General features: G+C 42.2%; 2 protein-coding genes and 1 long non-coding RNA gene across 3 annotated transcripts; 1 reads left to right on the plus strand and 2 right to left on the minus strand.

Annotated features, from left to right (window-relative positions):
- Positions 1-74: 74 nt before the first annotated feature.
- Positions 75-2,350, minus strand: LOC143010880 (uncharacterized). Its single transcript, XR_012964872.1, has 4 exons — positions 2,126-2,350; positions 1,753-1,850; positions 1,240-1,328; positions 75-891 (listed from the first exon to the last, which is right to left on the minus strand). It is a non-coding gene; the product is annotated as an uncharacterized LOC143010880 (long non-coding RNA).
- Positions 2,351-3,357: 1,007 nt separating this feature from the next.
- LOC143010858 (phosphatidylinositol 4,5-bisphosphate 3-kinase catalytic subunit gamma isoform) lies at positions 3,358-9,931 on the minus strand. Its single transcript, XM_076163424.1, has 12 exons — positions 9,593-9,931; positions 7,610-8,799; positions 6,832-7,513; positions 6,505-6,570; positions 6,163-6,388; positions 5,628-5,716; positions 5,231-5,374; positions 5,060-5,150; positions 4,856-4,986; positions 4,619-4,730; positions 4,328-4,485; positions 3,358-4,207 (listed from the first exon to the last, which is right to left on the minus strand). Exons 1-12 carry the CDS (start codon positions 9,818-9,820, stop codon positions 3,950-3,952), a joined length of 3,375 nt encoding a protein of 1,124 aa, XP_076019539.1. The 5' UTR covers positions 9,821-9,931; the 3' UTR covers positions 3,358-3,949.
- Positions 9,932-12,529: 2,598 nt separating this feature from the next.
- LOC143010859 (troponin C, skeletal muscle-like) lies at positions 12,530-18,805 on the plus strand. Its single transcript, XM_076163425.1, has 6 exons — positions 12,530-12,751; positions 15,798-15,852; positions 16,051-16,194; positions 16,927-17,041; positions 17,358-17,494; positions 18,523-18,805. Exons 1-6 carry the CDS (start codon positions 12,695-12,697, stop codon positions 18,552-18,554), a joined length of 540 nt encoding a protein of 179 aa, XP_076019540.1. The 5' UTR covers positions 12,530-12,694; the 3' UTR covers positions 18,555-18,805.
- Positions 18,806-24,512: the final 5,707 nt, after the last annotated feature.

Below are 24,512 nucleotides of genomic sequence, written 5' to 3' on the forward strand. Positions count from 1 at the left end.
AGGTGTCAGATACATCAAACATCGACTTCATTGTGGATATAGATACTTTTATTTGATTATTTTGCTGTGATTTAAACTGTTCTGTTAACTGACTTCATTTGGTGACGTTCCACAATACACTGCTGAAAAAATTACACTTTACTTTAAAAAACAAACTATTTTATCCCCTTAAATCTGTGGACTTTGGTGGGAGTAGCAACACTGAGTAGCGCAATACATTATAATACACAGTAACACAGGTCAGAGGTTAATTCTTTTGACCTTTCATAGTTCTAACTCATATTCCAGTTTCATTCTAGTACACATAGCCACATTTCAACACTTTTCTCTCATACGAACATGTCAGATCCTTCATGGTGACACACTGACTGTTCCATTTAGAGCTGAAAGCTAATCTAGAGTCTAACCGAGGGTCTCACACACATAGTTTATAATTCACAAACTCCATTAGCATTCGTTACACCTCACGGGGCAAAAGTCAACCCTAAACCACACACCACCACTGGCACAGGATGATCAAGGCCTGCCCCCTAGTGAGCAGACAGGTGTACTTCTACAGTCAGAATATACTGAGAGCAGGTGTTGATTTCACCCAAGGGTAGTTAATGTGGCCATAGTCAGCGGTGCTGTTATATAAATCAGTATTATATTTGGTGAAATATTAGGAACACCTCTCAATACAATTCTAACCTAAAGTTAAAAAGAAAAGGTGCTCTGATTAAGGTGTATTTACAATGATTCCTTTGGTAGGGATAAGGATTTTGATGCAAGTAGTTGTACTGAGGAAACCTGGCGAAGCTGAGCCAGATGAAACATTTTCTTAATCCCTGCAAGGCGGCGTAGGCGATGCTTTTTACTCTGGCATTCAGCGTCATCACATGCCTTTAAGACCTGAGAGAGAAAACACAAAGCAAAAACAGACTTTGGATTCAAACTGGGGACGGTGGAATGAAGACAAAACCAAATACATCGGGTTAGACTTCCTGTTAGAGTTCCTGTGTACTAACTCCTGTGTACTTACTGCCCCTCTACATTGTGTGTGTATGTGTACGCAGTGTATTTGTAACAGTTATATTATACAATGAAGAGATGGAGCACAGTCTGGCAGATGGAGCTATGCACTTCGGCAGCATAACAGAGAGTGGGAGAGGGAAAAATCTGCCCGGTTCCCCAGGTGTGCATATTGCTGTGTCTGTGTGTGTGTGTGTGTGTGTGTGTGTGTGTGTGCTCGGCACTGACCTCACTGCAGCACGGGCCGCTCTCTTCAAGTTCAGCAAGTCTAGATTGTTCTCTCAGCACCTCCCACAATGCCACAGCACTGACCTTATCTAAAGTCAAACAACATTCTTATTAAATCTTATTTTAGTTAGATAGGAGCAAAAGTTTACAACTGCTGGAAATTTTCCATACTGGAACTCTTTGCTGATAATGAGCTGAGCAAAACTAAGTGTGGCTCAGTTTCTCAGTGGTGAGTACTTTCACTTCACAGGTTTCGTGTTTGCTTGTTAGAGTGTTTGTTAGCAGGAAGAGAGCAGAACGTTCTAGAAGGATTTCCATGAAGCTTGGCAGGTAGGTTGAGTGTGATTCAGTGAGGACCACTTAACATTTTGGTGGTAAAGCCAGTCAATCATTATAGATCTCAATCCAGATCATGTTCGTAATACGTGATTGATCTTTACACCAATTATGTAGCCATACAAGACCTACGTAACTCCACAAGCAGACATTTGATCAGCACTGCTTGTGATTTACCTCCCATGAGTTCGATCACCTGGTCATACCAGTCGGAAACCTCTGTGTGAACATGAGAAGGGGTGAGGAAGGATTCAGCTGCCTCCTTCCCAAACAACCTACATACACACACACACACACACACACACACACACACACACACACACACACACACAAACACACACACACACACACACACACACACACACACACACACACACACTGCTGTATGGTTAAAAAGTCTCATTCTCTTTTTACTTGTACATATCATTTAATGTCTATCTGATAGTGTTATACAGCTGTGGTAATTAGATTTAAGACACAGGATACAAACCTACATGAATTGTATGTGACAGGCAGACATTTAGTTTTATCCCAGCACATTGAGACTTACCTGTGTAGGTATTGACGATAGTCTTTTTCAGTTTCATTCACAGCCTGACCATCAGGTTTGTACTGTTCAGAGTCCAATACATCTGATTCTGATGAATTAGTGTTTGAGATCAGACTGGGCAGAGATGGTTCAGATAAGATGGGTTCAGATGAGACAGGCTCAGGTAAGTCTGCCTGTCCGTTCACTTCAGACCACTCACTCCTACACTGCAAGGCATCAGCTGAGCTCATCGTCTCTATAGGAGGTGGAAACACATAGACAAATAAATACAGTCGTCATGTTCTGAAAAACAATTGACACGTGACATGCATTGCCAAATATTTAAAAATAACACTACATGTGCAGGGGACACACTATTTCTATTAAAAAATGACAAAATATGAGTAACGTTATAAGACATCTAGCATTCATTGAATATCTGAGGGCTGGTTTGTTAGTAGTTGAAGTAATATGTCACATTCTGTTCTGTTGATGGATATTAAGTGGAAAATTGTGTTCCATTTCTCCTGTTTTCTAATTTGAACGGATACACTTTCTATAATCTGAAGTATTGCAAATGTTGTATTTGATGTATTTTGCCCAAATGAAAACATCTGAATTTGAAATGCGCTTCGACACCATAAGAATAAGAACACTTCAGCACTTAGACTGGTAAAAAATAAGAGAATTCACTGAATTATTTCATCCGAGTGACTTAAAAGGTAAACTGGAGCCCAGTAGCTGTCTCTGGTGGAAATACTAATATAATCCTTACCTGTCTGCATGGAGCTGAGGCGAAGTGAGGAAAGAGGCCAATTATTCTGGAAAGAATAACTGCTTTGGCTCAGCTTCTACTTGTGTAACATTTTAACCATGGACTATACAGAGACCATGGGTGTCATGTGATCAATCCCACTAGGGTGAAAGGTGGCACCTCAGGGTGAAGGTTGCTCAGCTACTCCCAGTGCCAAACAGCTATGTCAAGGCAGAGGACAAAAGCTGGTCCCAAAATAACAGAGTGGATTGGGGGGTGCTGCTGCAATAATTAACTAGAAACTATTCTAATTATAATCAACCACTCAACCAAACAGAAAACAGACCTTCTCACAATGGACAGTTTGTTGTCATAGTAGCGAAAGCACAACTGTATTGATGATGGCTGAGCTATTAATGTAAATGTGACGACATAGACCTGTGCTGTGGGAAAATATCAGACATGAGAAGAACACAACAAGAAAGAAAGTAAAATTCCCAAATGATTGTTCAAGTTCATTTTTGTCTTGATCATGATTGCTTTAATGAATTAACAGCATGACATGGCAAACACGCACACATCTACCAGTGTGTCTGATTGATCATTTTAGAGTCACTCTCTGCCCCTGTGTGTGTGAATGTGTGTGAAAACACCTGGTATTGTGTATTTTTGGGCCAAGGATACAAATAAAGACACAAATTCTTCTATTATTTTACTTAATTTGTCCATCTTTATTGTCTGATGTGGTTTCAGAATTGCACTTGAATATGTTACCCAATTACTTCTCCTAATAGTATTGCTCTGCTCTGGCATTTTCTGTTGCTGTGCTCATAATGTAAAGTAATTTCATCATCTTTCCATAACTCACACACTGGCTGCCAGTAATGAATGTTGTTATCTAGGAGGTTTTGATAATTCTTATAAGTAACATTTAAATCTGTGATACAGAAATCTAAAGGAGCAACAATTGACAGAGGAGACAAACAAAAAGCATACTGGAAAAAAATGGCACCAAATGGGATTGCCGAGCGATTAATATCTGTAATTAGGAGTGATTTATCAGTGTCACAGTCTCATTGTGAACAAAAGAGTTAATGAATGCCTAAATGCATGTGGATCCACCAGTTGGCCTGTACCTGCCAACCTTGTTTCTCACACACCCCGATCTGCTGCAGGAAGTGCTCTCGGGCTTGATTTTCACCCACTTCCGTCTGGAGCACCTCCCGCAGGTAACGCATGTCCTCTGCGGCGCTCAGCTCTGGGATGCCGGTGACCAGCATGAGGGAGAAGAGGGTGACCAGCAGACGAGAGTGGGAGCGCAGGGCGAGGTATGCTTGAGTGCAAGTGTCCTGAATGTGGGTGAAAATAAAGGAAGAGCAGAAGGGTAGAGAAAAGATGAATGGGATCATAGAAATTCAAATATTTACAAATATGAATCAGTCCTTCTTATAAGTATGAGTCCTTCTTACAATGAACCGCTGGAAGTAGAGGCTGTTGCGACCTTTGACCCTCCCCATGACATAAAGGAAGTCAGGTGTGAGGACGAACGGTACGCGCTCCCTGTTTACACCAAGGAAGTGCTTCCTGTTACCCAGGATGTGGCCAAAGTCGATGTGAAACAGGTTTCCTAAGAGCCACCAAGAGAAATAATGTTTATTCTGTCCATCAGGGTTTATAATTACATATTCCTTAACTTATGTTGATATACTGTATAACCAGCCAGTGCAGTCTGTGATGGATGACATACAGGGGTTGCGTACCTTGGTCTGTGATCATGATGTTGTCATTGTGGCGATCTCCTATTCCTAACACATAGGTGGCCACACAATAACCAGCACAGGACTTCACAAACCTCTCCACAGTCTCGTAGTGCTGTAATCAGATGAGTGCATCATGGATGAGCAGTATTACAGCTGAAAGACTTTATGGAGACCATAATGTTAAAGCCCTTCTTGGCTTTGAATCAAAGCATTTCTGTCCATTGTGACATTACTTACAATTTCCTGCAGTAGACATTTGGACTTGAGCCACACAAACAGGGCGTCATTTTTGAAGGCTCCAGATGTTCCTCCCTGACTCCTCTGGACCGTTGCAATGGTAGCAGCATTCCTCACAATCTCTATCATACCTGATCAATATGAAGTCATTTAAGATTACAATGGATTTAAAAAAGTACTTCCGTGAGTGTGAGCTGAGTGTACCGATGTTATGTCCTGTGGAGATGCAGCCATAGGGCACGAGATTAAGGTCCAGGTCCATCTCCTGCCAAATGGACTCCATCACCACCAAGGTCTAATGGCAGAGACACAAACGACACAAATTAAACACCAGTCAGCGCCAATAACTAAGCCAACTCAAGAGATCTCTCTGACCTGAATGATCAGCATGTCCTGTCTGAGGTCGTCCCCCTGTTTGAAGATTATTCCTACAGGTGTAGTGGAGGTGGGCGACGGCATGGGAACGAACTCCAGCCACAGAGGCTTCTTCTTAGACGCCATCACTTTGCATTTTTCAATCTGGATGAGAGAGATAAGGAATGAAATGGAAATCTATTTAGTTTGAGCTGCTTTCCAGGTATTTTCTATCAATAATACTATGTGACTACCAAGACAACATATAGAGTAATATGAGTACTACACAGAAAAACTATACATCCAAGAAACAGTTTGTTTTGAATACATTATGCTTCAAACACACACACACACACACACACACACACACACACACACACACACACACATACACAATCAGGCAATTAATTAAGCCTACCAGGATCCTTCCACATTTAATGCGAGGGTTAAGGGGCAGCAGGAATTCATTTGGCAGGTCACAATTTCGTAGCAGCTCTTGCACTACAGCTAAAAACAAATACATAACAGAGAAAAGATCTCTCATTCAGCATGTTGCCAGGGTTACTCAATTAGGTCAGGGTGACAACGTAACAGCCCTTCCTTCTCTGGACAGGACAACAAATAATCCACAATTTTCAAATGACTCAAGTTCCAAACATACATGTTAGCTTTTACAGCTATTGTGTCTGGATTTCATTCCTCTTCCTCCTCACTGGGCTTTTCCCAGAAGCAGCCATACTGCACATGTCCACCAGGTGCCCTCAGTTTTTTGTCTCTAGTTTGTTTCTTTGTTGTTGTTTCTTTCAGTAAAGTCTTGCACTATACTCATCCTATCCATGATACTACAGAGGGACATCATTAGTTTACACCCCCATCTCTTATACTTCTTTCCTTTAGCCTGGACTTTCCATGAGCTGTAAACTCCTTAATTAAATGTTCTCTGGATGAGCTACCTGCTGGAGGGATGTCTGCCCTTTCAGGGTACAGCCTCTTAATCTCACAGGCCACACCCTGTAGAGCCTCCACGGCCTGGACCTGCAGGGTGAAACTGTCCAGCATGGCCTGACCACAGCCCAGCAGGTAGGCCTCCAGGAGCACAGCCATGCGCTGACGGAAATATGGACACCCTGCCACCTCGCTGCGAATGTACCAGAAGAAGAAGTGGCCAATTCTCTTGCTCTGTAATGAGTGAGTCAGTGAGGAAGACATGTACTCTTATTCTCATTGTTAATCTTAAATTGTTAATAATGAATGACTGCACGTATACTTGGATGCCTCCATATTGGATGACTCACTCTGAGAGCTCTCTGAATGAGGTACCGAGCCAGGTAACTATCATGATAGGGCTCCACTTTGAGCGTCTGTGGGAATAAGAAACAGGATAGAGAAAAAACATACCAACATACAATCACAATAACATCTACACAGAAAGAACAGCGTTAATACCAATTGAAATCGTAATGTGTTTGAGCATCTGAATAGAACTTATTCATCCTACTGACTGATGAGTGAAGCTGTGCATTGGGGAAATATGGGTTTGTGCACAAAGAAACATTTTACCTGGAGCAAACAGTTCCTCGTCTTATTTCAACACAAGTCTGCTTCAATAGAAACATACATACCTGCACCAGCTGCAGCAAATACTTCAAAACTTCATCATTTGACAGGCTCTCCAGTCTTTGGACAGCAAGTCTCCTCACTGCCTCATCTGCAAAATCCAAGCTGAGTAGCTCCAAGGCCACTGTGAGGTCCAGTTCCCCAGCATCCCATTGTGACAGCAGCCAGTGGATTTCATCAACTACGCTACTGTTCATCCATTCAACGCTACGTAGGAACTGGGGTAACATGGAGGCGTAACGGACACTCTTGTCCCGAAAATTTTGAAGGGAATTGAAGTTTTTGCCTAACACACGTGACTGAGATCTGAAGGTCACAGAGTCAGGAGACTGGCCATGGAGGGGTTTGCCTGGGGTTTCAGTCGGAGTGGGGGGCTTGGGTTTGATCGGTAAAGAAGGGGGTGAGGATGACACGGAGCAGGCTGGAATTGGTGAGAGAGAGGAAGGACTACCCTTGGTGGGAGAAGGGTTGGAAGTGGGACTACAAGAATTTTCAGGCATCCTAAAGCTGTTTGGGAGGACCACAGGGAAGCTGTAGCTGTCCAGGAGGAAGCTGATGGCCATGGATTCAGCGATGTCTGGGTTGGTAGCAGATGACAGCTTGTCTGCTTGGTAGGTGAAGGCCTCATCCTCCTGATCAGGGTGGGACCACATGTTGAGTGTGTAGGAGCCTTGGCTTAGGACAGACCTGCAGAGGGAATAAGTGCTCAGTCTCATCTTTGCTTCCAACCTTTGCATAGTTTGACAAGAATTTTAATATAGAATAGAGTTGTCAAAAACTGACCTGTGATCTATGAGGAGCAGATTCACAAACCAGAGCACCTTCCCCTTCCCTTTCTGTGGATCTGGAGCTTTAGAAGAGGCTGTGGGCTTTGAGTCTTTGGTCACTGGGGAGCTGTCATTAGTACAGGCGTTAACACTGAAACCCAGCTTGGTTCCACGTGGCAAATCCCTGAGGAGGACATCAAACTCCAGCCACTCGTTCCACAGTACTTCATCTGTGAAAGCCTTGGAGGTGGAGGAAACTGATGAGAGAACCTTGTTACCATGAAGTATTGAGATTTCTACAAAAACAGACTGAAGGTATTTGCTTGGAAGTTTTGGGATGTCAAAGCCAAGGAGTTTGACTCTGAATTTCCTGTTGCAATCCAACAAAGATATCATGAAGATGTCGTCCAGGTCCTTCCCTTCCAGGCGTAGATCTTCATGGGAGCTGAACTGACCAGTGAAATCATCAACAAGCGGCAACAAGTCTGTAATATTCACCGCCTTTTCCACAAGCTGTGACACAGGGACCACAGACAGGTGGAGGTCTTCACCGGTTTCCAAACACTGACGGACCCAGCAGAAATCATGTAGAGGTAAATCTCCAAATAGAAACTCCTCCCTTCCTGAAACCTTTAAAACTAGTCTGTCAGAAGTGTCAAATTCAAGCTCCTGGTCAGCCATCACCCTTCCAAAAACCCTGAAGAGAACATTTGGGGTCACACTGAGATCAACCTGTACGCTGAAGCTGATCATGCTCATGTAATGGAGGTTGACAGACAACTTTCTATTTAGCTGGTCCTGTAGGTCCTTTGGCATGGGAGCAGATGTTACCCAGGGCTCTGTCACATAAAGCTCTTCATCCCGATTCCTTAGTTCTTGTCTTCTTGGAGAAGCCAGTTTCCTGCGGGTGAAGGTGACCTCGCCAAGTCTGTCGGATGCTTCCTTGTCCAGGTCGTGTCCGATCAGGTAAGCCAGAGTCTGCCACTGTTTTTGCGTCTCCTCTGACTCAACCATCACCTGCGGTTTGGCCACTATCTGAGCTGACAGACGTCCCGTGTCATCAGATGACCATGGGATGTCTAAAGTCCTGATGACCTGACAGTCATCATAGGCCTCATACCAGTCTTCCCCCCGAGCATACAGCAGAGTGTATTTCTTCGGGTCAAGTATTGCCAGTAGGTCTGGGTGGCACTTGGTCTCCTGGGCCTGCAAGCATCGATAGAAAGATTGGACACCTCTAAATAAGACTTTTCCTGAGCCTCTGCAACTTTGATTCATAACACCCAACTACCACCACCTCAAGGTAATTCAAAACTATTTCATTAGATTTTGTTGGATTAGCGATGAGTATTAGAGGGATAGATAGTTGTACTTGAACAACAACACTGAGTCCAATGTTGAACAATCAATCTCATTATATGACACAAAGCAGGCAACAGTGGAGCCGCTTTCTACAGCCCTGAAATCAGGAAGTATTTAGACTGGAAGGGAACATTCTAATTTAAAACCTAAAACCTGATATGAAAGCCCTGTTGTCTGCAAAGCAGTTTTTCCACTTCTGGTTCCAAATATGGCACAGCCAACTCATGTGCAATAATAAAACAGGTTGTTGGGTGTAAAATTCAAAAATAGAAAGGACAGATTTTTAATTCTACCAATTTCATTTTGATGAGTTATGGGTGTGTTACTTTAATTGCTATTTAGTTTTTTTGCATTTCAATCACACTTTCAGTACAAGTAAATGTTTTCTTATAGTTTTAATTGCAGATTTAGTTAACGACCATGTTCAACCTTACAATGACCTTGCACCACTTTCAAAGCAATTACAAAAGTACCTCTACCAAAGTATTCAAAGAATGACGGCTCTAGTGTATGTACTAACAACAGAAGGGTGTCGAGATAGGGAAACTTCTCTGAATTGTTTCATATGATCTTTAAGGCTCAATCAAACATTCAAGCAATACCTCAGTAGAACATACTTCCACATTGGTTTGATTACCTGCATGCAGATGCGTAGCCGCAGCTGGTGGACGCTGCACTGTGCAGGGAGGACGACACACACAGAGTCGTAGTCCGTGTCAACACTGTAACCCTCATCGCCAGGCCCCTGTGGCGGTCCAGGACCGGGCTGAAACTCACAGGTAAACCTCAGGCTGTTCTCAGAGCAGCTTAGGAGCCCTGCTGCATTTGATCCAGCAGGCTGATACCGGAACAATCTGGGATCCATTGATTCTCTCTTAGAACTGGACTAGTTTCTTGTTACTGCTCTCTAACACTAAGACAGAGAGTGTGTGAATCTATACCTGTTTGACTGTATGAGTACACAAATGTGTTCCCTTTTGACTCCTCAGGGACTTCCTCATTCTTTTGTAACTGGTTGACATACCAGAGTAGAAAGAAACACATACAAAGCTTATAATGACATTGTTATGGCTTTTTACATCCATGTTCCCCTTTTGCAGTTGCTGCATAATTTCCAGTAACAGAGAATTAAGTTGACATGGAAAGGAATTTCTGATGAGGTGCCAGTGAATGTTTGTGATGTAGTCACAGGTGATGGTCATAAACAGGTGGAAGATGTGGGTGTTTTTATGTCTCACAGCAAAACCGGTTTGACTTCTTTGGCTTGTGAATGAAAGAGACAGTCAGCAAAGACATTGCAGAACAGAATGTTGGCTCTTATTAAATTCATCCCAGTGTTCATGTTATGGAGCAGACAACGTCGTACTGGTTCTTTGCACTTTGAGTTGGAGCCATTAGATTGATCCTCATTCAATAATTCCATGCCATTCACATCTCTACTATGTTGTACATGTAGGTAACAGAAGGTGTAGGTGATAGTTTGTTGTGCATATTTTAATTGTAACTCATTCAACTTGCTCATGACACTTGACTGCGCTGTTTCACTCATCTTCAAATCCAACTTTATTTCTGGAAGAGACTGATATCCTTTTATCTGCAAACAAATATAAGGACCATAACAATATCCTGACTTGTGAGATGTGAAGACCTCACAGCCATTAAGGGGCTTTTTGATATTTTAGGTATTTTATTTCCATTCAAATCCTACTTTGCTTCCGCCTTGTTTGTGTTGTCTCCTGCCGCTGTCCTGTCTGTCTCCCTGGGCATGTTGACTTTTGTCTTTCGTTGCATCCCTCTGGGTGTTTCTGGACTCTTGTGCTGGTTTGTTGTCTTGGTTAAATTTTGGGACGTGTGTGCAAGCTGAGACAAATTTTCCCTCTCACACAGTTTATCAATATTCCAGGCTTTTAGATTTCTGACATTCCAACAGTTTTCATCAATATATATTTATATATATATAAAAATGCAAATAAAAGTTAGATTTACTTTAAACAGTAAGAGTTCATGTTGAAAACAGATCATTTATAATTATATGGGGTTTATTTTTTTATTTTTTTTGCTGTGTACCAGGTTATATCAGTCAAACTCCAAGTTCCTTGTGTTTTGTTAAAACATTTAGATTTAGTACACAAATATGTACACAATGAGCATTCTTAATCAGCATGAGCACTAAGCAGTTTCTTTATAGCTCCTGTGTCCAGAGGTCCAGATGAAATGATACGATTCCTGACATTGGAGAGAAAAAGGACGGATTAAAGGAGGGATCATTGAAATGGAGGTGTGAGGATAGAAGGGCAGAAGGCAGCAGGGGGGAGGAGTGATGGCATGCCTCCAGCCTTATATAGGGTGTGTTTGTCTAGGGGTCCAGCTGCTCCACGCGGGAATGTCCAGGAATAGAAGGAGGAAAATTGGAGGCAGAAGAGAAGGAGATTGGCGAAGTATCCATAATTCTCTTACGGGTTAGGGTTAGCAGCATGATGTTTCCTTGGTTTGTTTCGCTCATCGTGCTCTACCTTTTCTCACCCCTCACACATCTTTTCTCACCCAATGACACGAGGAGTGTTGCTGAAAGATCTCTCCTAACGCCGCCCATCAGCTGTTGCTGTCAGTCAGACATTTGATGAAGGAGGAGACATCAGTCGTACAGCATGGAAGTTGAACTGGAGCTGAAAACATGGAGGCAGGAAGGGTGATAGAAACCAAGCACCCTCCAGTAACATCTCCCCCATGATATTTAATCACCTTCAACCCCACATCCCTATCCTCCCCTGACCCCCGATGTGATTAACAACTGTGACATCATTCATGATGTCATTATGGGAGACACAATGGCATTCCATTCATGTCCCTCCATGTCATGTGCACTCCAATCATGATGTCATTAACAACTGTAACATGATGCTTCCTTTCATGTCTCCCATTATTATACTTTGGTTAATATGCATAGAGCCCAGAGATTTATTTTCATCACTTTCATGCTTAGTTAACCTGTTAAAGAAGTAATTTTAGTAATTTTTTCTTATTTTATGTTTATAACTCTTCATAAACACATCAGAGAAGCATAAACCGCCAAACACAGGAAGTAGACACCTTCACTATGTGATTCCATGTGTTGAATCACAAAACGTATCATTATAACTCAAAAAACAGGTACAAGTTTTTCAATAAACTCACACGTAATTTTTGCACTTTTATATCAATAACTTCCCACAGGAGTCGTATTTCTCCCTTGAAACAATGCACCTGTGCTCTAAATGCTCCTGTCTAAGTTGGTACCAGATTTGAGCAATGTAGACTGTGTGGTCATTTTCTGAGAGTTTGTGGTGAATACTCTTCAGAAAGGTTAAATGTGTTTCAAAATTCATATTTTTACCAAATCAATGCAGAAAACCTGCATTTGTAACTCCTTGCCCCTGTTGACTGGCTTCAGAAAGGCCCGACCGCTGGCCCTTTAAATTTGGGTGGTCAGTCAAACTTGCTGAGTCCAGGAAACAAGGCCTGATAGGAGCAAACGAGGTGTTAATCAAAAGCTTAGAAGATCTACTATTGGATGACACTGACATTGATCAAAATATTATAGGTGGAGAGAGTAATATTTAAGCAAAGAGATTGGTCAGTAATTCTGTCAGTCAGTCAGTCAGCTGTTTAAGAGTTGAGTGCGGGACCATGGGTCGACCATAGAGTGCATCGTTCTGTACCGTACTGTGCTTCTGAATTTAGTTTCACGACATTTGGGAAAATGAGTGAAGACGGTGAGGTGGCGGCTGAGGGTGAGGAACAGGGTGAGCCAGGTCCGGTGAGTGTGCAATTTATTCCATATTTTAGTATTATAGCTGAGAGAATGTTGACATGGAAACATGGAGTTATCTCCATGTCAACGTTTACATGCCCTGCTGTGTTGGCCTTTTCTGGTCAGATTCTGTGGGATTGTTTGACTCTAAACGCTACTTAGCCTGCTCGTCTAGGATGCTAAGTTTCTGTTGTAAAATAACATGTCCAAACACTTTTATGGCTGTTGTTTGGAAGTTGGTGTGTGTGTGTTGTCATAGGGTGTGTAAAAAGAAGTGGTTCTATATAGGGTCTTTACAACAGAACCCTGGCAGGTATAAGGTTGAAACTTCTGCCATGTGTTTGTAGCATTGTAGTAGTTTGAAAGCGCCATTTCCAGTGGGTCAATTACATTCTTGATCCAATTGTCTGGTTTGGGACAGTACTGTCTTACCAGTAACAGAATACTCAGAATTGACCTTGAATGAATTTTAGGGGGGTTTCCATACATTCCAGCAATGTATGGAAAATACATGGAATATATGGAACCCCCTCCCACCACCACCACCCCCAACACACACACTTGTTAAAATGGGGTCTGCATATATGTTAGTTGTTGATTGCCACTCGAGACCGTGTAGGGCCTTAGGAATATTTATACTTGCAAAGCAGACGAAACATTAGTACTTCAGGGCTTAAAAGATGAAATCAGATCTGCCTTGCCTCTTCCTTGTGAGAGTGAGGCAGAGGGGGAGATTAGCATATGGATTTACATACACAAGGACGTCTGCATATCCCTCATTCTGTTGAAGAAGGAACAAATTCTCCAGTCATCAAGAACATGATATGTTTGACAACACGTCGACTTACCACCCAGAGATAAAACATTTTGCTGTCCTTGTGCTCTGTTCAGCCTTTGAAGCGCTATTTCTGGGTGCTAGATATGCAGATGAAGCCTGTATCAAGCAACCACCACTGGTGGTGGTGAGGTTGATGTCTGCAGGGAGGCACAGTCTCTGGGCGATGTCAGTATCCCCCTTCCCAGGGGTCAGCAACCTTTACTATCAAAAGAGACACATTTTAGTCAATTTGGCCAAAAGAAATTTGTCTGGAGCCACAAAACATTTTGACATTGAGCCTCCTAATGAAGGTATCACAGCCAATTAAGTCAAGATTAGCCTATTAACATTACTTATCATAGTAAATGAGCATTCAATACCACATGTGATGACTTTGCAGCGGGCTACATATGATCGTTTGGTACTTAAACTTTGCAATTCCATTACAATAATACCATGTTTTCTTGCATTTATGAAATAATAGAACTACAATAAAGAAGACTTTTGAAAAATGGTGTTGTTTTTGTTGGGGGATGTTATTTCTATCAAAGCTGAACAATTGTGAAGTGGAGAAGTTCTGTTCCCTTTGGCCCATCAGAGTTCATACATACAGGTGCAGCTCAATGAATTAAAACATCATAAGTGAAACTCTCATATATTTTAGATTCATTACACACAAAGTTATTTCAAGCCTTTATTTGTTATTAACAATTGTGATGATTATGGTCTATAGCTCATGAAAACAAGTTCAGTATCTCAGAAAATTTGATATTGTGAAAAGGTTCAATATTATAGACTCACGTTGTCACACTCAATCAGCTAATTAACTAAAATCACCTGCACAGTAGGCCACACAACATGGGGAACACTACCATATTCTACATTACTGCGTCTAATACACCTGTATATGTCTGCTCAATATCCTTCACATCCTCATCACAGGTAACTAAGGAAACTGGAGCTGTGTTTTGTCGAAAATCACTCAAGAGTTCAACTGAGCTGAGATGTGGTGATTGCACACACACCAACATGATTTATATCATTCCCATAGGGTTGATGTCATCCCACAGAAGACCCCGCCCATCAGGATAGAAAGGACCATAGGATAAAGCCACCAGAACACGTTGGCTCTTGGTAGAGGGTCACTATTGGGGGTCGAGCATTAAGGCCTGTACCATTTGCGTGGTGTGTGCCACGACTGCACAACTGAAGAACTGATTGTTTTCATTTTGCATGTGATATGTGTGTGGAAAAGAGTGCGTTGTGTGTGTGTGTGTGTGTGTGTGTGTACGATGGCTCATGTACAGTATGTGCCTCCAACCCCCAAATATGGGGGTTAGAGGGGTGACACACAAGGGGGTGTCCATCAGGAGATGGGAGAGAACGTAAGGGGGGATTTGATTGGCCATCGTATATCCGAGCAGGGAGCCTCTTACCCAATCCTGATCATTTTCAGTAAAAGTGAGTTAGGATGAGAGGGTACTTATTTAAACTTAATTTATGCAGTTACTCTAAGACTGTCAACAACTCTCACTTGTAAACACATAGCAATGCTTCCAATGGCTTCCAATGGGGATTCATATATCCAAACTAGCAGATATTCTCTCTTCTCTGTGGCTATGGTCTAATAAGAATAAACTACAAAGAGAGAAAGAAAGGAGAGCAGAACCCCCAGCTGCATTACCCACTTTGGTGGTTTCGCACTGAAACACAACAACCACAACAAGTTTCAGTATGTTGACCTCACCATAAGGTCAGATCTAATCCTTCAAAATTCTGGCTTCATTGGCCTTTAAAGGTTGTCACTGACAAGTGATTTAATGACAAGTGTTTTTACTGACAAGTGCAGCCAGTTGGCAGAGGATTAAACATGCATTCTTACCTGACGTAAGGCTATTTCCACTCCTTGGCTGTCACTTGGTCAATGATAGTTCTCTCTCTCTCTCGGGCATTAGATTTCTTTAGTTTTCTCTAGATGGACCGGGCTTAACTATAAAGAGATATACTGGAAATGTAATACTGCTTGTTAAAGGACCATAGCGCGTTTTAACAGGTTCATTTAGGTCAGACCAGCGATTGCCAAACCACCAACCTCTATAGTATGCTGTCCCTATGATATGAAAATCAGCTTGTGCAAATTCTGAATTTGATTGTTTCTCGTTCTGTCTCTGTCCTCCTTTTCTCCCACTCCTACATCGCTGCTCCCACAATGTTCTTTCACCTGCCTCTATTAAGCCCAGTGAAGCCCAGAGCGATGCCCGCTCCTACCTGTCAGAGGACGTGATTAGAGGTTAGCCGTCCATCAATCACTTTTCATGATGACCTTATCATATCTGAAGGTTCATCATTTGTACTGAACAAGCATCTGAAATTGATTCATTCAGAAAGACAATGAATGGATTGCTATTATTGCTTTGTGCTGTATTCTCGCACAGAAATTCCATTGTATTCAATGTGATTCTCTGATTGTTTTGTCTGTCTCATCCAGATTTCAAGGCTGCATTCGACATGTTCGACAGTGACGGAGGCGGTGACATCAGCACCAGGGAGTTGGGTAACCTCATGAAGATGTTGGGCCAGAATCCATCAAGGGAGGAGTTGGCTGCCATCGTCCTAGAGGTGGATGAAGATGGTAAGATCTTCTTTGCAAAGCAGACATATAATCTTGCAATAAAATGTGTGTCATGTATAAGATTACAGGGGTGTAACTCTGTCATGGGCACAGAGCACATTTCTCTGTTGGGCCTCTTGTCCCATCATCACACATCAAGTCAGGCCAGTACACAAAGCTATTTGAGGTTTAAGTTGGAGTTTAATGTACGCAGGTCATTACATATTGACCGTGTCGTGATCAATCAGGTGCTTCCTAAGCCCATAGACACTGACTGATCGCAGCCCTGTCTTTCCCATAGACGGCTATTGTATCATTAATGATTTTCTCATTATTATCAATGTGGCTTAAGCATTATTAAGATGATCAGGTGGATTTATTTATTTCACTGATGTTTCAAATACAGACATATCTTATAGTTTTAAGACAATTTTAAAGGCTTTACACATCAGACTGAGTTTATTACTCTGCGTTATTCAGCATTTTGCTTGCTGAATTAGTGGAGTGCTCCTTTAAATAATGTTCGCAATTGCATTTTGGGTCTCATTTTGGACATGACTGGTAGGCATAAACAGGAAGGACTAAACGTAAATTGCTTTTACTAAATTAAACTGAACTTCACAAAAGAAACTTTCCTTTACAGTCACCCTGCATGCTGCCTCCTCCCAATCTATCAACTCACACTCAAGCATCTGCTCGTCACTTCGCCTTGTTTCACTTCTCATCCTCTTTCCTCGCCTCCCACCTCCTCAGGTAGCGGTTCCATAGACTTTGAGGAGTTCTTGGTGATGATGGTGCATCAGTTAAAAGAAGACACGACTGGAAAGTCAGAAGAAGAGCTATCAGAAGTCTTTCGCATTTTTGACAAGTATGACACCTGAAAGAAAACCTCATACACATACATTTCAAGATTAATACGTGTATTGATGAATTGAAGTCATACGTTGATTCTGGAAAATTATCTGGAAATCATATCTAGAAAAATCGAGAAAATGAATACAGTCATTTCAAAGGCCGACAGTCCCATCATAGAACATCAGTTGTTGCAATTTGGGCCAAATGGTCAAACGGCTTTTAGAAAACAACAGCAGAGCTTTTCACAAACATCTATGGTTCTGTGAATTTGTGTGGTGGATGAAGATGAGTCTTCACATAATGAGCTAAATCTTATTTCATGGCCACAGGAACTGCGATGGTTACGTCGACCGCCGGGAGTTTGGAGACATCCTCCACATGACTGGAGAAGCAGTCACTGAAGGAGATATTGATGAGCTGTTTGAGGAATCTGACACAAACAAAGATGGAAAGATTGATTTTGATGGTAAGATTAAGCTTCATATATTCATACTGAGAGGAGTGGTGGCTGCCCAGTGGCCGGCTCCGGCTTTTAAGGGACCCTAAGGGGGCCCTCTTGTGGCCACTGAAGCCACAAGCCATCACTGTGTGAGGCCAACAGTCACTTAGACCTAACATGGATCAAGACAAATAGACTGACTGACTATGTGATGTGTTCTTAGGAGCACATTCTGGTCACTTCTAGTGCAATCAATCTCATTTTATTTGCATTGCGCTTTTCCTACATGGAAACAAAACAACTGAATGAGTCAAAAAACAAGAAATGAGGTGGGTGACAACAGGGTCAAAAAATCAAATCAAATCATCTAAAAGGTGATGTTTACATATATTTGCATTAGCGAGCTGTAGCGCTTACTGATCAACAAGCCGTACATTATTGTGAAAACATTTTGAATTGCTGTAAATTACATGTTTTGTATGAGCAAGATGATTATTGATATCAGTGGAGGACAGGAAGTTTGCCCACCTAAACACAAATCACACAGTGATTGTGTTGCGTCAGAGGGATGCAAATGCAAATTGCACAAGAGATTAAACTTCAGTCATCAATACTAATCCTAATATCATATTCATCATCATCTTTAGATTAGTAAAGATATTAGAAGTCTAAATAACACAAAATAACGCATTCTCTTTACCACAAGATTCCAGCTTCTATAATATTTGGACTTCAGGGCTATTAATGTATATACTGTGTGTGATGTGTTACTTTGCTGCTATTACTGATATCTTATGAGAAGATACGGTAAATAGTTTATACAAAGAAAGTGATTTTTATTGTGCAAACTAGATGATATGAGGTGTTTACCAACATTAAATACATTCCAACCATGTGTCTGCCTGTTCTGTTCAACCAACTTCAACTGAATCACCTCATACAAATATATGAACTCAATCAATTTATCCATTTGTCCTTGGATAAATTGCACACTGCAGGTGGTTTGTTTGTTTATTTAATGTCTATTTCTACCTTTGCCTGTTTTGTGTTTGTAGAGTTTCTTAAGATGATGGAGAACGTCCAGTAATGAAACCAGCTCAACATTCCTTGTGACCTTCCTGCTGACTTCTTCTCAGGATGAAATGTTTTTAAATGAAGCACGCCCCCTAAAGGAAATCTCCTTCAACTTCACTGAGGAAGCGTCTACTGCCAACTGAGAGAAGATACTATAAAATAATGAATATTGTATAGTATGGGAGTCATCAAAGTAAATGGAAGTTCAACTTTTTCAAGGAAGTCCTAGGCTGCTGTTGTCACGTCATAAAGAATTTCAATGCTCAGTATGACCTGTGTTTAACTGTGCACATGACAAATAAACTTGAAACTTGAAACTTGATTATGAAGTACTCAGCACTCAGTACTTTTACAAATTCCAATTATATACAGTTTATCAGCAAAATCAATTACCTGATCTATCTATAGTCAATGATTGCTAAGACATGGCTGTCGTGAACAATTCTCCTACCTTCCCACATCATCAGTTCTGCCATTTGAGGTCTGATTGACTTGCGGATCCTGTTAACCCTTCAGGTTAGAGTTGATCTTCAGCAGTAGGGCGAGAGGCCAGGTCCTTGAGCAGATTAATGCTAGACTAAGCCTGCAAGGGCCATGGGAACGTTTATCTACAAGTAAGCACCAGTGGTGTCCACACGCATAAAACCACAAGTCACCTTAGGAGGATTACCTCATCCTGAAAACCTTTCAACTTCAATTGTAGTCTTGTAGTTTACCGCAGGCCTTGGCAAACTTTTACCCTCTCTGTCCTTAGACTTGGTAATCAAGTGAAGCATTGCACTGCTTTTTTTCATTATTTGCTAAATTACTGCTAAATGTTCATCAATGAAAAAGCACTTTACTGTTGCTAAGGACAGCAAAGTACCACCTCAACAACAAGCCACTTCATTATACTTGTTTTCAAGTAGGTTTTGACTTACAAGGAATTTGCTTTGGTGTTTGGTGCAGTAAAGATATGTAGAGAAAAATAAATATTAATATTAAGAGGAAAAATGAAAAAAATATGTAATATAATAATAATATTCACCAATAAAAACACCATAACAATCAAACTTCAATGTGTTTCTTAATGACACACATCTTATTTATGAACAATTTTCCACAATCAGTGCATTTCCATCAATTTTAACCAGAAATCTCAGAGTCAAGTGCCGTACCACCGGTGGTACACCCACCACACTTTGAGAACCCCTGTCATCTCCTGTATACATTTTATTGACACGATACAATTGAATGAAACAGTTTTATGGGCGCAGTAGGCTACAATTAATGTGAAACTTCCCACTCATTTGCACCTGCATGTGTGTTGAGTGATAGCGCCGACAGGTTATCAGCCGTAAACAAACTGAATTAATAATAATAATGATAGTAATAAACTATGTCACAAACAAACATGTCACCCCAGCGTTGTGACTGGGCTTGTTTGCTGCAACACTGAAGGTGAAGATGGGAGCAGATGTTACCCAGGGCTCTGTCATGTGCTGGTTTGTTGTCTCGGTTAAATGCTTGACCACACCCATATCACTTGCTGCAGAAGCTGGCAATGACATGATAAAGATTTATTTTTTATCGGCTGGAGGTTATTTTGGGCATTTGTGTGCAAGCTGAGACATGAAGGCAAATTTTCCTTCTCACACAGTTTATCAATATTCCAGGCTTTCTTAATAGATTTCTGACATTCCAACAGTTTTCATCAATATATATTTATATATATATAAAAATGCAAATAAAAGTTAGATTTACATTAAACAGTAAGAGTTCATGTTGAAAATAGATCATTTATAATTATATGGGGTTTATTTTTTATTTTTTTGCTGTGTTCCAGGTTATATCATACAAACTCCAAGTTCCTTGTGTTTTGTTAAAACATTTAAATTTAGTACACAAATATGTACACAATGAGCATTCTTAATCAGCATGAGCACTAAGCAGTTTTGTTTATAGCACCTGTGTCCAGAGGTCAAATGAAATGATACCATTCCTGACATTGGAGAGAAAAAGGACGGATTAAAGGAGGGATCATTGAAATGGAGGTGTGAGGATAGAAGGGCAGAAGGCAGCAGGGGGAGGAGTGATGGCATGCCTCCAGCCTTTTATAGGGTGTGTTTGTCTAGGGGTCCAGCTGCTCCACGAGGGAATGTCCAGGAATAGAAGGAGGAAAATTGGAGGCAGAAGAGAAGATTGGTGAAGGGAGGGGGAGGGGAAGGGGGGGGGGGGGGGGAGAGAGAAACAAGCGTGTTATTTTGGTCATCTTCCTTTCTGCTCTACGTATCCATAATTCTCTTACGGGTTAGGGTTAGCAGCATGATGTTTCCTTGGTTTGTTTCGCTCATCGTGCTCTACCTTTTCTCACCCCTCACACATCTTTTCTCACCCAATGACACGAGGAGTGTTGCTGAAAGATCTCTCCTAACGCCGCCCATCAGCTGTTGCTGTCAGTCAGACATTTGATGAAGGAGGAGACATCAGTCGTACAGCATGGAAGTTGAACTGGAGCTGAAAACATGGAGGCAGGAAGGGTGATAGAAACCAAGCACCCTCCAGTAACATCTCCCCCATGATATTTAATCACCTTCAACCCCACATCCCTATCCTCCCCTGACCCCCGATGTGATTAACAACTGTGACATCATTCATGATGTCATTATGGGAGACACAATGGCATTCCATTCATGTCTCTCCATGTCATGTGCACTCCAATCATGATGTCATTAACAACTGTAACATGATGCTTCCTTTCATGTCTCCCATTATTATACTTTGGTTAATATGCATAGAGCCCAGAGATTTATTTTCATCACTTTCATGCTTAGTTAACCTGTTAAAGAAGTAATTTTAGTAATTTTTTTTTATGGTTATTACTCTTCATAAAACACATCAGAGAAGCATTAACAGCCAAACACAGGAAGTAGACACCTTCACCATGTGATTCCATGTGTTGAATCACAAAACGTATCATTATAACTCAAAATACAGGTACAAGTTTTTCAATAAACACATGTAATTTTTGCACTTTTATATCAATAACTTCCCACAGGAGTCGTATTTCTCCCTTGAAACAATGCACCTGTGCTCCAAATGCTCCTGTCTAAGTTGGTACCAGATTTGAGCAATGTAGACTGTGTGGTCATTTTCTGAGAGTTTGTGGTGAATACTCTTCAGAAAGGTTAAATGTGTTTCAAAATTCATATTTTTACCAAATCAATGCAGAAAACCTGCATTTGTAACTCCTTTTTGAAGATGGAACAATCATTTGCCCCCGTTGACTGGCTTCAGAAAGGCCCGACCGCTGGCCCTTTAAATTTGGGTGGTCAGTCAAACTTGCTGAGTCCAGGAAACAAGGCCTGATAGGAGCAAACGAGATGTTAATCAAAAGCTTAGAAGATCTACTATTGGATGACACTGACAGTGATCAAATTATTGTAGGTGGAGAGAGTAATATTTAAGCAAAGAGATTGGTCAGTGTTTCTCAGTCAGTCAGTCAGTCAGCTGTTTAAGAGTTGAGTGCGGGACCATGGGTCGACCATAGAGTGGATCGTTCTGTACCGTACTGTGCTTCTGGATGTGGTTTGACACGTGAGGGTGAGGCGGGTGAGGGTGAGGGTGAGGATGAGGGTGAGCCTGGTCCGGTGAGTGTGCAAATTATTCCATATTCTAGCAGTATTCTAGCTGAGAGAATGTTGACATGGAAACATGGATGTCAACATTTACATGCCCTGCTGTGTTGCCCTTTATTGTGTCTGGTCAGATTCTGTGGGATTGTTTGATTCTAAACACTAAAATACAGAATACTCAGAATTGACCTTGAATGACATGTTTTCAGGGGGGTTTCCATTCATTCGAGCAATGTATGGAAAATACATGGAATATATGGAACCCCCTCCCCACACACACACACAGACACACACTTGTTAAAATGGGGTCTGCATATATGTTAGTTGTTGATTGCCACTCGAGACCGTGTAGGGCCTTAGGAATATTTATACTTGCAAAGCAGACGAAACATTAGTACTTCAGGGCTTAAAAGATGAAATCAGATCTGCCTTGCCTCTTCCTTGTGAGAGTGAGGCAGAGGGGGAGATTAGCATATGGATTTACATACACAAGGACGTCTGCATATCCCTCATTCTGTTGAAGAAGGAACAAATTCTCCAGTCATCAAGAACATGATATGTTTGACAGCACGTCGACTTACCACCCAGAGATAAAACATTTTGCTGTCCTTGTGCTCTGTTCAGCCTTTGAAGTGCTATTTCTGGGTGCTTGATACGCAGATGAAGTCTAGTATCAAGCAACCTAGAAGCCTAGTATCAAGCAACCACCACTGGTGGTGGTGAGGTTGATGTCTGCAGGGAGGCACTGTCTCTGGACGATGTCAGTATCCCCCTTCCCAGGGGTCAGCAACCTTTACTATCAAAAGAGACAAATTTAGTCAATTTGGCCAAATGAAATCTGTCTGGAGCCACAAAATATATTGATATTGAGCCTCTTAATGAAGGTATCACAGCCTATTAAGTCTAAATTAGCCTATCAACATTAATAATCATTGTAAATGAGCATTCAATACAATGTTTTACATTACATTACATTACATTACATTACGATCATTTAGCAGACGCTTTTATCCAAAGCGACTTACAATAAGTGTGTTCAACAAAGGTAGATAAAAGAACTTCAGGTCACAAGAAATCGTAAGCGCATTTCCTTCCTAAACCAACAGCTAAGAGCATAACTAGAGCTAGAGTAGAAGTGCAATAAGTAAGGTACTATGATGAATGAGAAAAAAGGACAGATTAGAAATGAAAGATTAGAAAACAAGAGCATCAGAAGAGCTAGGACAGAGTAGGTGATGTCCTAAGAGGGAGGATCCGGGTAGTGTTTCTTGAAGAGATGGGTCTTCAGCCTGCGGCGAAAGATGGGCAGCGACTCCGCTGTCCTGACATCAGTCGGGAGATCATTCCACCACTGAGGTGCCAGAACAGAGAAAAGCCGTGACCGCATCGATCGCAAGCAGGGGCCGCTGAGCGCCGGGGCAGCCAGTCGCCTGGAGGCAGCAGAGCGAAGTGGTCGGCCGGGGGTGTAGGGCTTGACCATAGCCTGGAGGTATGAAGGAGCTGTTCCTTTCACTGCCCTGTAGGCTAGCACCAGAGTTTTAAACTGGATGCGAGCAGCTACGGGGAGCCAGTGTAGAGAACGGAGAAGGCAAGTTGTGTGGGAGAACTTGGGAAGGTTGAACACCAGACGAGCAGCAGCTTTCTGGACGAGCTCCAGAGGTCTGATGGCGGAAGCTGGGGCGCCAGCAAGGAGAAAGTTGCAGAAGTCCAGGCGGGAGATGACAAGAGCCTGGATCAGCACCTGCGCTGCCTTGTCGGTGAGGAAGGGACGAATCCTCCGGATGTTGTAGAGGAGGAATCTGCAGGAACGCGTCACCGAAGCGATGTTTGCCGAGAACGACAGTTGGTCGTCCAGGGTCACACCCAGATTCCTCGCGGTCCGAGTAGACGTCACCACGGAGTCATCTATGGTGATGGCCAGGTCTCGGTGCGGGCAGCCCTTCCCTGGGAGAAACACCATCTCAGTCTTGTCCAGGTTGAGCTTCAGGTGGTGCTTCGACATCCACCCCGAGATGTCTGCCAGGCAAGCAGCGATGCGCGCCTCCACTTGGGCGTCAGAAGGAGGAAACGACAGAATCAGCTGGGTGTCATCAGCATAGCAGTGGTAGGAGAAGTTATGGGAGTGGATAACCGAACCAAGAGATGTTGTGTAGAGGGAGAAAAGAAGAGGGCCCAAGACTGAACCTTGCGGAACCCCAGTGGTGAGCCTACGTGGCTTCAAAACAGAACCTCTCAGTGTCACCTGGTAGGAGCGACCTGTCAGGTAGGACGCGAACATGGAGAGCGCAGAGCCAGAGACACCCATTCCCTCAAGGGTAGAGAGAAGGATCTGGTGGTTCACCGTGTCGAATGCTGCA

The sequence above is a fragment of the Genypterus blacodes genome, unplaced genomic scaffold (assembly GCF_046128005.1).
Source record: "Genypterus blacodes isolate CSIRO-AG114 ecotype Tasmania unplaced genomic scaffold, CSIRO-AGI_Gbla_v1 ptg000131l_1, whole genome shotgun sequence".
In the NCBI taxonomy this organism is placed as follows: domain Eukaryota; kingdom Metazoa; phylum Chordata; class Actinopteri; order Ophidiiformes; family Ophidiidae; genus Genypterus; species Genypterus blacodes.